Source organism: Bos indicus x Bos taurus, chromosome 3 (genome assembly GCF_003369695.1).
Source record: "Bos indicus x Bos taurus breed Angus x Brahman F1 hybrid chromosome 3, Bos_hybrid_MaternalHap_v2.0, whole genome shotgun sequence".
Taxonomy (NCBI): domain Eukaryota; kingdom Metazoa; phylum Chordata; class Mammalia; order Artiodactyla; family Bovidae; genus Bos; species Bos indicus x Bos taurus.
This window is the reverse complement of record NC_040078.1, coordinates 105,143,867-105,157,273: the sequence shown is the minus strand read 5'-3', so window position 1 is coordinate 105,157,273 and position 13,407 is coordinate 105,143,867. Positions and strand designations below refer to the sequence as shown.

At 37.7% G+C, this 13,407-nt stretch overlaps 1 protein-coding gene across 9 annotated transcripts in view; it reads right to left on the bottom strand.

The window, feature by feature from the left end:
• The window catches only part of SCMH1 (Scm polycomb group protein homolog 1), a 224,681-nt gene that overhangs the window by 162,304 nt on the left and 48,970 nt on the right, over positions 1-13,407 (bottom strand). For 5 of the 9 annotated variants that reach the window (XM_027537640.1, XM_027537644.1, XM_027537641.1 and 2 more), the window contains exon 1: positions 3,937-4,017. The exons of 3 other annotated variants lie outside the window; for them this stretch is intronic. Coding sequence is in view for 1 of the 6 variants with exons in the window: in XM_027537637.1 (XP_027393438.1) it covers positions 3,937-3,961 (25 nt within the window). In the remaining 5 variants the exon portion in view is untranslated. Of the gene's footprint in view, positions 1-3,936; positions 4,018-13,407 lie in introns of those variants that run through there. One more of the 9 variants, XM_027537637.1, reaches the window with a different exon arrangement.

Sequence of the window (13,407 nt, the reverse complement as noted above, 5' to 3'; positions counted from 1 at the left end):
TTTTTCTAGTTGCTTTAGGTGTAAAGTCAGGTTGTTTGATGTTTTTCTTGTTTCTTGAGGTAGGCTTGTAGTGCTATAAACTTCCTTCTTATAACTGCTTTTACTGCATCCTATAGGTTTTGAGTCATCATATTTTCATTGTCATTTGTTTCTAGGTATTTTTTAAAATTTCCTTTTGATGTCTTCAGTGACCTGTTGGTTATTTAGAAGTGTGTTGTTTAGCCTCCATGTGTTTGTGTTTTTTACAGTTTTTTTCTTGTAAGTTATATCTAGTTTCATGCATAGTGTTGTATTCAGAAAAGATGCTTGATACAATTTCAATTTTCTTAAATTTACTGAACTTGATTTGTGACCCAAGATGTGATCTATCCTGGAGACTGTTCCATGTGCACTTGAGAAAAATGTGTCTTCTACTGTTTTGGGATGGAATGTCCTGAAGATGCCTATTAGGTCCACATGGTCTAATGTGTCATTTAAGGCTTGTGTTTAAGCCTTGTGTTTCCTTAGTAATTTTTTGTTGTGATGATCTGTCCATTGGTGTAAGTGGGGTGTTAAATTCCCCTACTATTATTGTGTTACTGTTGTTTTCCCCTTTTATGGTTCTTAGCATTTGCCTTATGTACTGAGGTGCTCCTATGTTGGCTGCATAAATATTTATAATTATTGTATCTTCTTGGGTTGATCCCTTGATCATTCATTATGTACTGTCCTTCCTTAACGCTTGTAAAAGTTTTTACTTTAAAGTCTATTTTGTCTGATATGAGTATTGCTACTCCTGCTTTCTTTTGATTCCCATTTGCATGGAATATCTTTATCTATCCCCTGACTTTCAGTCTGTGTCTTTAGGTCTGAAGTGAGTTCTCTTACAGGCAGCATATACATGGGTCTTGTTTCCATATCTATTCAGCCAGTCTGTGTTTTTTGCTTGGTGCATTTAATCCATTTACATTTAAGGTAGTTATTGACATGTATGTTCCTACTGCCATTTGCTTAATCATTTAGGGTTTGTTTTTGTGGTCTGTTTCTTCTGTTGTGATTCCTGCTAGAGAATCCTTAGCATTTATTGTAAGGCTGGTTTGGTGGTGCTGAATTCTTTCAGGTTTTGTCTATAATGCTTTTGATTTCACCATCAAACCTGAATGAGATCCTTGCTGGGTAGCATAATCTTGGTTGCAGGTTTTTTTCTTTCACCATTTTTTTCTTTCACTTTAAACACCTGCATAGTTCCTGCTGAAAAATTAGCTATTAGCCTTATGGAGATTTTGTGAATATGTGTCTGCTAAGTTGCTTCAGTTGTGTCTGATTTTTTGCAACCCTATGGACTGCAGCCCACCAGGCTTCAGTAGGTATTCTCCAGGCATGAATACTGCAGTAGATAAGCCATTTCCTTCTTCAGGGGATCCTGTCAACCCAGGGATTGAACCTAGGTCTCTTGCATTGAAGGCAGATTCTTTAACCTCTGAGCTACCAGGGAAGCCCTGGGAATTCCTCTTTATGTTATTTTTTAACTTTCCCCTTGCAGGTTTTAATATTTTTTTTCTTTGTGCTTAATTTTTTGTTAGTTTGATTAATTTATATGTGTCTTGGTGCTTTTCTCTTTGGGTTTATCCTATATGGGATTCTCTGGGTTTCCTGGACTTGGGTGGTTATTTCCTTTCCCATTTTAGGGAATTTTTCAACTCTAATCTCCTCAAATATTTTCTCATACTCTTTTTCTCTTCATTTTGGGACCCCTATAATTCAAATGTTGGTGCATTTAATACTGTCCCAGAGATCTTTGAGACTGTCCTCAATTCTTTTCATTTTTTTTTTTTCCTCTATTCTGCTCTATGGCAGTTATTGAGGAGTTCCTGGTGGCTCATTGTGGGTGGCTTCCCCAGTAAATCTTCTGATCTCACCAGAGGTCCCCCAACTCCCGCCCAGAGGAGCAGGTGCACTGCTCCCAGCACCCAAAGGCGCCCAAGCCACTCCCAGTGCCAAACTACTCCTCCCCCCAGTCACCACTGAGTGAAAGGGGAGCCCCAGGGGCTTCCCGTAGTGGATCCTCTGATCCCTAAAGAATCCCTACCCCTCTCAGGTGAGCAGGCATGCTGCTTCCAGTGACCAAAGGTGCCCAAACCACTCAAGGCACCAAAGCCACTCCACCTCCCCCAGCAACCCCACAGTTGCTGGTCATCAAGGTTCAAGTTTCCTCCACTCCCCCTTACCCGGTTGTTCCCAGGGCTCCTCCCTTCAGCCTGTCCACAGGAGGTCCCCCATTAGCACCTGGTGAGTATCCCAGGCGTGGGGAGACATGCCTCCCTGTCTTCCCTCACCCCAATCTTGGGTCCACCCTCAAAGTATTCTTGACATTTCATTTCTTCAACACACTTCTCTCTGACAAACTGGATTAGCGTGGAACTTCACTTGGCATTCCTACTACTATGGCTGTTTTCATTGCATTATGATGCACACTCATGCTTCACCAATTCACATTCCTCTTTGTTTCATACCTCTTTTCAAAACCTATCTTGTAGAGCAGGGAATAGAAAACTTTTTGAAAACAGCCAGAGGGTAAAAAATTTCAGGTTTATGGGATATATGGTTTCTGCTACAACTACTCAATTCTGCCAGTGTAGAATGACAGTAGCCATACACATTAACAAATGGACATGGCTATATTCCAATAAACCTTTATTTACAAAACCAGGCACCTGACAGGAGTTTGCCTATGGACCATAGTTTACTGATCCTGGATCTAGAAGAATCTTCCCTAAATAACTTTGCCTAGCTGTGATCACTCCATTATTCTACTTCAAAATACATGTACTATATTCATTTACAAATAGTTATAAACTTCTGAATATTTTTATGTGGTCAGTCTCTCACTTAGAACACTGTACAGATTCTTTAAGGAAAACTGTCATTTCATTCACAGCTAAGCCTAGGAGTAACACTGAGTGTCAAGGACATGAAGACAAATGAATCCCAGTCTATGTGCACAAAGAACTCACAAAGAACAGATTAACAGGACAGACAGCAACGCAAATACACAATCATAATATAATGGGATTTTTGCTATAAGAAAGATTTCCTATACAAAGTGCTCTGAGAAAAGCAAAAGGAATGATTGACTTTACTTGGGAAGAGGAGGAAAGCTTCACATAAGACCTGAGGTAGGATTGTCAGAAAAGAAAGATGAATAGGTATTTGAGTTAAAGGAAATATAGTACAATGGTACTAAGACATGGAAATGGATTAAGTGTATGGATAATAACCAGCAGCTACTATAGATGGAAAGGGGTAAGGGAAGCTACAGAGACAAATGACAGAAACTGAAGAAGATGAGAATACAAAAGAAAGTATCAGCAAAGAGTGCCATTTGCCACAATAAGACAATGTTATATACATAATGAGGAGTCTGGATCATTCTAGAGATCATATTTAAATATTCAATATCATGATCTGATTTGTTAATAATATTTTATACTCATAAAGAGGCTTTAACTTTTTCTTAGACTTTCATGTATGTTATTTTTAATGTTCATACAGCTTCCATACTTACATGTCTACTAAATTCTAATAACGATCATGAACTTATGAGGTAGTAAGAAGAGTAAGATTTAGAGGCAAAAAGATTCGGGACAAAATCTTGCAGTTTGTAGGAACAACATGTTGAGTAAGTCTCTTAATCTTTCATTGTTTCCAAAGAACAGGAATAGCAACAGTCCCTGTTTCATAAGATTACAGAAAAGACTATTTGAGACAATTATGTGAAGAGTACTTTGTAAAAGAGCTGCAAAATGACATGCAGGATTTGTGAAATTGCAGGGTAAGATGGTAAGAAAGGATGAGATACTTTTATTTACCTGACAGCTTTTTGTGACACATACATTCATTCACAGCCTAATAGAAGATAACTCTTCATTTCTATCATATATAAGTACAGGTTCTGACCTTTTCGAGGATCTGATTTTTGCATGGTATCATCAGCTATATCAAATAGGAATTTCCTCCTTAACAAGATGGAGAAATCTAGAAGCAAAAGATTAAAAAAAATTAGAAATATGAACAATTGTAGATCAAAGGAGACCTGCAATGAAATTAGGTTTTAATCAGAGAAAACCAGCAGGCTGAACACCCAGAAGGGCTTCCCAGGGGCAGTAACTCAGTTAAGTTTCCAATTTCCACGATCCTTCCCTCAGTTTTTGAGTTCAGAACCCTGATTCTATTAAAAACAGAACAGACTTTTCAGGGCCTTAATAGCTCATTTTAAATAATAATGGATAAACTAGAAGGTTACTCTATTAATTCATTGTGAGAAATATAACAGTCATATAACCAAAGTATTGTACACTGAAAACTATAAACATCGCTGAAAGAAATCAAAGAAACAATGAAGTATAAAGACACTTACATCCATGAATTAGAAGACTAATGTTAAGACAACAATACCATAAAGATCTACAGACTCAATGCAATCCCTATCAAAATCCCAGTGATGTTTTTCTGCAAAAATAGAAAAAGCCATCCTAAAATTCACATGATATCTCAAGGACCTCTAATAGCTTAAACAATCTTGCAAATGAAAAATAATGTTGGAAGACTCACAATTCCTGGCTTCAAAATTTACTACAAAGCCATAGTAATTGAAACTGTGTGTGTGTGTGTGTGTGTGGCGGGGGGTGGGGGGGGTGGGGTGGGGGGAGTACTAGCAGAAGGACAGGCACACAGACCAACAGAATAGAGAGCCCAGAAATAAGCTCAAGTATGTATAGTCAAATGATTTTTAATAAAGGTGCCAACAACATTCAATGGGAAAAGAATACTCTTTTTCACAAATGATGCTAGGAAATCTGGATACCCACATGCCAAAGAATGAAGATGAACCTTTAGCTTACACCATATATAAAAATTAACTCAAAATGTATCAAGACCAAAACTTTAGAGCTAAAATTATAAAACTTTTAGAGAAAACAGAAGAAAATCTCCATGACACTGAATTTGGCAATAATTCTGGAATTTGATATCTAAATCTCAGGCAACAAAAGAAAAAAAAACAGATAGACTGAACTTCATCAAAATGAAAAACATGTGTGCATCAAAGAGCACTATCACACGGATGAGAAGAAAACCTACAAAATGGCAGAAAACATTGGCAAATCACTTATCTGATAAGGGACTAATCTCTAGAATTATGTACAGAATTCCAATTCAATGACAAAACAAAAACAAAAAACCCTCAAATAATCCAACTGAAAAATTAGCAAAGGACCTGAATAGGTATTTCTCCATGTATCTATGTGTATGTGCTAAGTTGCTTCAGTCATGTTCAGCTGTTTATGATCCTATGGACAGTAGCCCACCAGGCTCATCTGTCCATGAGATTCTCTAGGCAAGAATACTGGAGTGGGTTTCCATGCTCTTTTCCAGGGACCTTCCTGATCCAGGGATTGAACCCACATCTCTTACATTTCCTGCATTGGCATGCAGGTTCTTTACCACTAGTGCCACCTGGGAAGCCCCATTTATCTATGTAGATGGCCCATAAGTACATAAAAATCAACATCATTAATCATTAGGAAAGTGCAAGTTAAAGTCACAATGAGATACCACTTCACACCCACTGGGGTGGTTATTATGAAGAAAAAAAAAGAAAAATCATAAGTGCTAGCAAGGATATGGAGAAATTAAAGCCCCTGTGAATTGCCAGTGGAAATGAAAAAATGGTGCAGTTGCTGTGGAAAACATTAAAAAGTTTAACATGGAATTACCAAATGACCCAGTAACTCCACTTCTAGATATTTCCCAAAAGAATTGAAAACAGGGACTGAAACAGGTACCTGTACACAAATGTTCAGAGCAGCATTATTCACAATAGCAAAAGAGTAGAAACAATCTAAGTATCCACCAATGAGTGAATGAATAAATAAAATGAGGCTTATACATACAATCGAATACTATTCAGCTATAAAAAGGAATAAAATTCTGATACATGCTGCAACATGGATGAATCTTGAAACCATTACGCTCAGTGAAATAAGCCTAGTACAAAAGGCTAACTACTGTATGATTTCATTTGCACTTGGCAACTCGAATAGGGAAATTCCTAGAGAAAGGAAGCAGAACAGAGGTTATCAGGGGCTGGGCAAAGAAGGGGAATGGAGAGTTATGATTTAATGGGTACAGAGTTTCTGTTTGAAACGATGACAATATTCTGGAGTTGGACAGCAGTGAAGGGTATACATCACTATAAATGTACTTAAGCATTAAAATGGTAAAAATGATAAATTGTTATGTATTTTTAAAAATATATTTTTAATTGAAGGAAAATTGCTTTATTGTGTTGGTTTCTGCCATACATCAACATGAATCAGTCATAGGTATACATATATCCCTATACATATGTCTCTGTCCTCTTGAACTCCCTAACACCTCTCACCCCATCCCACTGCTCTAGTTTGTCACAGAGCCCCAGTCTGAGTTCCCTGAGGCATACAGCAAATTCCCACTGGCTATCTATTTTACACATTGTAGTGTATATGTTTTCATGCTACTGTCTCAATGCTTCCCACCCTCTTCTTCCCATCCTGTGTCCACAAGTCTGTTCTTTATATCTGCGTCTCCATTACTGCCCTGCAAATAGGTTCATTAGTATCATCTTTCTAGATTCCATATATATGCATTAATATATGATATTTTTCTCTTTCTTACTGCCTCTGTATAAAAAGCTCTAGGTTCATCTACCTCATCAGAATCAATTCAAATGTGTTCCTTTATATGGCTGAGTAATATTCCATTGTGTATATATACCAGAGATTCTTTATCCATTCATCTGTTGATGGACATCTAGGTTACTTTCATGTCTTAGCTATTGTAAATAGTGCTGCAATGAACACTGGGGTACATGCGTCTTTTTCAATTATGGTTTCTTCAGGGTATATGCCCAGTAGTGGGATTACGGGGTCATATAGTAGTTTTATTCCTAGTGATTTTAAGGAATCTCCATACTGTTCTCCATAGTGGCTAGCTCTATCAATATACATTCCCACCAACAGAGCAATAGGGTTCCTTTTTCCCACTCTCTTCAGCATTTACTGCTTGTAGATTTTTTGATGATGGCCATTCTGACTGGTGTGAAGTGATATCTATTATAGTTTTTGATTTGCATTTCTCTAATATTGAACAATGCTGAGCATGTTTTCATGTATTTATTAGCGACCTGTATGTCTTCTTTGGAGAAATGTCTGTTTAGGTCTTCTGCCCACTTTTTGATTGGGTTGTTTGTTTTTCTGGTACTGAGTTGCACAAACTGTTTGTACAGTTTAGAAATTAATCCTTTGTGAGTTGTTTCATTTGCAATTTTTTAATCCCATTTTGAGGGTTAGTCTTTTCACCTTGTTTATAGTCTCCTTGGCTTCCCTGGTGGTTCAGAAGGTAAAGCGTCTCTGCCTACAACGCAGGAGACCTGAGTTTGATCCCTGGGTCAGGAAGATCCCCTGGAGAAGGAAATGGCAATTCACTCCAGTACTCTTGCCTGCAAAATTCCATGGACGGAGGAGCCTGGTAGGCTACAGTCCATAGGGTCGCAAAGAGTTGGACACGACTGAGCGACTTCACTTTCTTTCTTTCTTTCTTGCTGTGCAAAAGCTTTTAAGTGTAATTAGCTCCCACTTGTTTATTTTTGTTTCCATTACTGTAGGAGGTGGGTCACAGAGGATCTTGCTGTGATTTATATCAAAGAGTCTTCTGCCTATGTTTTCCTCTAAGAGTTTTATAGCTTGGGTTTTATGTTTAGGTCTTTAACACATTTTATCTTTGTTCTTTGTGTGTGATGTTAGGAAGTGTTCTAATTTCATACTTTCACATGTCCAGTTTTCCCAGCACTATTTACTGAAGAGACTATCTTTCGCCATTGTAAATTTTTGTCTCCTTTGTCAAAGGCTAGGTGCCCGGAGCTGTGTGGGTTTATCTCTGGGGTTTCTATCTTGTTCCATTAGTCTATACCTCTGTTTTTGCACCAATACCATACTGTCTTGATGACTGCAGCTTTGTAGTACAGTCTGAAGTCAGGAAGGTTAATTCCTCCAGCTCCATTCTTCTTTCTCAAGATTGCATTGGCTATTCAGGGTCTTTTGTGTTTCCAAACAAATTGTGAAAATTTCCTCATTCTGGTTCTGTGAAAAATGTCACTGATAATGTGACAGTGCCTGCACTGAATCTGTAGATTGCATTTAGTAGTATAGTTACTTTCACAATATTGATTCTTCCAACCCAGGAACATGGAATCTCTCTCCACCTGTCATCTTTGTTTTCTTTCATCAGTGTCTTATAGTTTTCTGTACACAGCTCTTTTGTCTCCTTGAACAGGTTTATTCCTAGTATTTTATTCTTGTTGCAGTGGTAAATGCCTTAATTTCTCTTTCTGATTTTTCATTGTTAGTGTATAGGAATGCCAGGGATTTATGTGTAATGATCTTGTATCCTGTGGCTTTACTAAATTCACTGATTAGCTCTAGTGATTTTCTGACAGTATCTTTGGGGTTTTCTACGTATAGTATCATAGTCTCTAAAAACAGTGAATTTTCCTTCTTTTTCAATTTGGATTCCTTTTATTTCCTTTTCTTCTCTGATTGCCATAGCTAGGACTTCTAAAACCATGCTGAGTAACAGCTGTGAGAGTGGGTACCTTTGTCTTGTTCCTGATGTTAGAAAGAATGCTTTCAGTTTTTCACCACTGAGACTAATGCTTGCTCTGGGTTTAGCATATATGGCCTTTATGTTGAGGTAGGTTCCTTCTATGCCTGTTTTTTGAAGAGCTGGTGTCATAAACAGGTGCTGAATTTTGTTGAAAGCTTTTTCTGCATCTACTAAGATTATTATATGGTTTTTTATTTTTCAATTGTTAATATGGTGTATCACACTGATTGATTTGTGTATACTGAAGAATCCTTGCATCCCTGGGATAAACCTCACTTAATCATATGATCTTTCTAATGTGTTGTCATATTCTGTTTGCTAGAATTTTGTTGAGGATTTTTTGCATCTATGTTCATTAGTGATACTGGCCTGCAATTTTCTTTTTTTGTGTTATCTTTATCTGGTTTTGGTATCAGGGTTATGGTAGCCTTGCAGGATGAGTTTGGAAGTGTTCCTTCCTCTAATTGTCTGAAAGAGTTTCACAAGGTTAGGCATTAGCTCTTCTTAAATGTTTGACAGAATTCACCCGTGAAGCCATCTGGGCTTTTGTTTTTTGGGAGTTTTTTTTTAAATCATAGTTTAGATTTCACTGCTTGTGACTGGCTTGTTCATACTTTCTATTTCTTCCTGGTTCAGTCTTGGAAGGTTGACTTTTTCTAAGAATCTATCCATTTCTCCCAGGTTGTCCGTTTTATTGTTCACTGTTGCTCATAACAGTCTCTTATGATCCCTGGTATTTCTACATTGTCAGTTGTAATCTCTCCATTTTCATTTCTAATTTTGTTAATTTTATTTTTCTCCCTTTTTTTCTTGATGAGTCTGGCTAATGGTTTGTCAGTTTTACTTTTCAAAGAATCCACTTTTAGTTTTATTAATCTTTACTATTATTTCATTTCTTTTTCACTGCTCTATGATTTCTTTCCTTCTACTAACTTTAGGGTTTTTTTTTTTTTTTTTTTATTCTTCTTCCAGTTGTTTTAAATGTAAAGTGAGGTTGCCTATTCTATTTTTATTGTTTCTTGAGGTAGGACTGTATTGGTATAAACTTCCTTCTTAGGACTGCTTTTGCTGCATCCCACAAGTTTTGGGTTGTAGTTTTTGTTGTCATTCATTTCTAGGAATTTTCTGATTTCTCTTTTTATTTCTTCAGTAACTGATTCATTATTTAGAATCATACTGTTTAATCTTCATGTGTTTTTTTCCCTGTAATTGATATCTAGTCTCATAACACTGTGGGTCAGGGAAGATGCTTGATATGATTTCATTTTTCTTAAATTTACCAAGGCTTGATTTGTAACCCAAGATGTCTATCCTGGAGAATGTTCCATGTGCACTTGAGAAGAAAACGTATTCTTCATTTGGATAGAAAGTCCTGAACATATCAATGAGGTCCATCTAGTCTAATGTGTCATTTAAGGTTTGTGTTTCCTTTTTAATTTTCTGTTTTAATGATCTGTCCATTGGTGTAAGTGGGGTGTTAAAGTTCACTTTCACTTTTCACTTTTATACATTGGAGAAGGAAATGTTCTCCAGTGTTCTTGCCTGGAGAATCCCAGGGACGGGGGAGCCTGGAGGGCTGCCGTCTATGGGGTCGCACAGAGTCGGACACGACTAAAGTGACTTCGCAGCAGCAGCAGCAGTACTACTGTATTACTGCCAACTTCCCTTTTATGTCTGTTAGTGCTTGCCTTACGTATTGAGGTGCTCCTATGCTGGGTGCATAAATATTTACAAATCTTATGTTTTCTTCTTAGATCAATCCTTTGATCATTACTTGATTCAAAGCAGAAGTTCCCAACCTTTTTGGCACCAGGGCCCAGTTTCATGGAAGACAATTTTTCCATGGACGGGGTGGGGAGTGGTTTCGGGATGATTCAAGTTCATTACATTTATTATGCACTTTATTTCTGTCATTATTACATTGTGATATATAATGAAGTAATTACACACCTCACTGCTCATCTGATAGGAGGTGGAACTCAGCAGTAACGCAAGTGATGGGGAGTGGCTGTAACTGCAGCTGAAGCTTTGCTCACTTGTCTGCTGCTCATCTCCTGCTGTGTGGCCCAGTTCCTAACAGGCCACAGACCGGTACTGGTTCATGGCCCAGGGGCTGGAGACCCCTGTTTTAAAGCACCCCAAAATCTGGCATTTTTCATTTAAATAGGGGGGAAAAAAGAGCTGAGGTTCTGAAGTTAAACAAGATTAATTATAGCATCCAAGGTCACGTGGCTACTAAATGGAAAGGCTAAAATTAAGGGCTAATTTCAAAGCCTATACTCTCTTTGGTTTCATTATGCTTGCTTACTATAGTTTAAAAACAACAAGAAATAAATCCCTTCCCTAGTTTACTTGTCATAGGCTATATTATACAGAGAGAGGTTTGGCAAACAGTCAAGGGCTATGTAATGTAAGAAATTACTATTAGCACAAGGAAAGAGCTTACTAAGGCAGTGGCTTTCAGACTTTTTCAGTTGTGATCCATGGACTTAAATCCAGGAGTCTTTATAACAGTATGCATTCCTGAAAACCTTATATCTTATAAAATTATGCACCAAACGTGGACTTGTGGTTAAAACAAGAGTTACGAACAGACTACTAAAAGCCCATAAAACTTTGTATCCTTTATATATATACACACATACTTCATAAGGATTTCAGTCATTCAGTTCAGTCTCTTAGTTGTGTCCCACTCTTTGCGACCCCATGAACCACAGCACACCAGGCCTCCCTGTCTATCACCAACTCCCGGAGTCCACCCAAACCCATGTCCATCGACTCGATGACACCATCCAACCATCTCATCCTCTGTTGTCCCCTTCTCCTCCTGCCCTCAATCTATCCCAGCATCAGAGTCTTTTCCAATGAGTCAGCTCTTCCCATCAGGTGGCTAAAGTATTGGAGTTTCAGACTCAACATATGTCCTTCCAATGAACACCCAGGACTGATCTCCTTTAGGATGGACTGGTTGGATTTCCTTGCAGTCCAAGGGACTCTTAAGAGTCTTCTCCAACACCACAGTTCAAAAGCCTCAATTCTTCGGCGCTCAGCTTTCTTTATAGTTGGACTCTCATATCCATACATGACTACTAGAAAAACCATAGCCTTGACTAGATGGACCTTTGTTGGCAAAGAAATGTCTCTGCTTTTTAATATGCTGTCTAGGTTGGTCATAACTTTCCTTCCAAGGAGTAAGCGTCTTTTAATTTCATTGCTGCAATTGCCATCGGCAGTGATTCTGGAGCCCAGAAAAATAAAGTCAGCCACTGTTTCCCCATCTATCTGCCATGAAGTGATGGAACCAAATGTCATGATCTTAGTTTTCTGAATGTTGGGCTTTAAGCCAACTTTTTCAGTCATTAATAAATGGTTAAAATTAGACCCAACAAACTAAATATAAGGAAGAATGGTATAATCCACTTTAGGATACTTTCCAATTAAAATTATTTTTAAAAATAAGTTTTAATGTGTAATGGAATAAACCTGTAGTAATTCAGAACGCTAAGCTTCTAAGAGTGACTTATTTCTCCAAGGTTTTCTGGAGTGAAAATTTGAATGTATGTCATCATATGCAGACAGGAGCCACTTAATTAAAGCTTTAAAGAGACAAAATTAAAACCTGAAGTCAGATTCATATGGGTTTGGGGACTGATAAGAGATTATTAACCTGTTCATCATTTTTCAATCTGTTCACACTGCCCAAGTAGACCTTTGAGAGATGTCTATGCCTCTCAGTACCAGAGATCTCAAGATCAACTTTATTCTGTTAGAATGTAATAGGATAGAGTCCTAGTTAGGAACTAACTCCTTAGACGTAGAGCTCTGAGAATAGAGTAAATCCTCACTGTTTAGACCACAGAGACAGGTATGTAAAGTAATTTGGACTCATTAACAGATCAGTATCTATAAACCATTTCATAAATCATCCCCTAAAGTTTCAGGTTCTCATCCTAAACAAGTGAGTTATGAATTCGTGACATTTTACAGGGTCTTGCAGGAAACATACAGAATTACAAACTTGGGGCAAATATGGTTTTTCTATACCAAGAAATTGAGATGCAACTTTGAAACTTGGCCTGGTATATTCCTGGTTCATTCACTGAAGTCACCCCCTCAGGGCTTCAAATTCCTCACTTTAAAACCAAAAGATTAGAATTCAGGCAGGTCCCATGTTTACCACACACTAGCTGCATGCCTCTGTTTCATCATCCACCCTTACATGTGTTTGATTTTATGGTTTTGTAGAAAATACTATTGCTATTGAAATAAGGAAAATTTATCAGATGAAATCAGCTGTCTTCCTGTGAGCTATTCAGGCAATTGTCCTGACACCCGTTTCTAGTTGGGACACTGAGATCATTGCTTTCTTCATTGTAATAGGAAGGCTAGACCACACAAAGGGGCTTCCAGGGAAATGTATCTTATGTGAATCTGAAACAGCAGTCTCAGGAAAAGGCTCTCTTCTAGAGAAAACTGATTTGACTGAAAGTGAAATAATCTTTGCCACATATATTAAGCTAAAGAATATTATAGATTAAAAAAATTATCTGGGGGTGATAGAGAAAGAATATATAATCAGCATTCTAAACAGCTAAGGCAGAAGAGTGGTACCACTTGCCAGCAGTCACTCAACATTTACTAAAAACTTTCTTAATGATACTTCTTGAGAATAACACCTTTTAAAGCAAGTCAGAAAACCTTTGTATATAACTACAGACTCACCAGGAA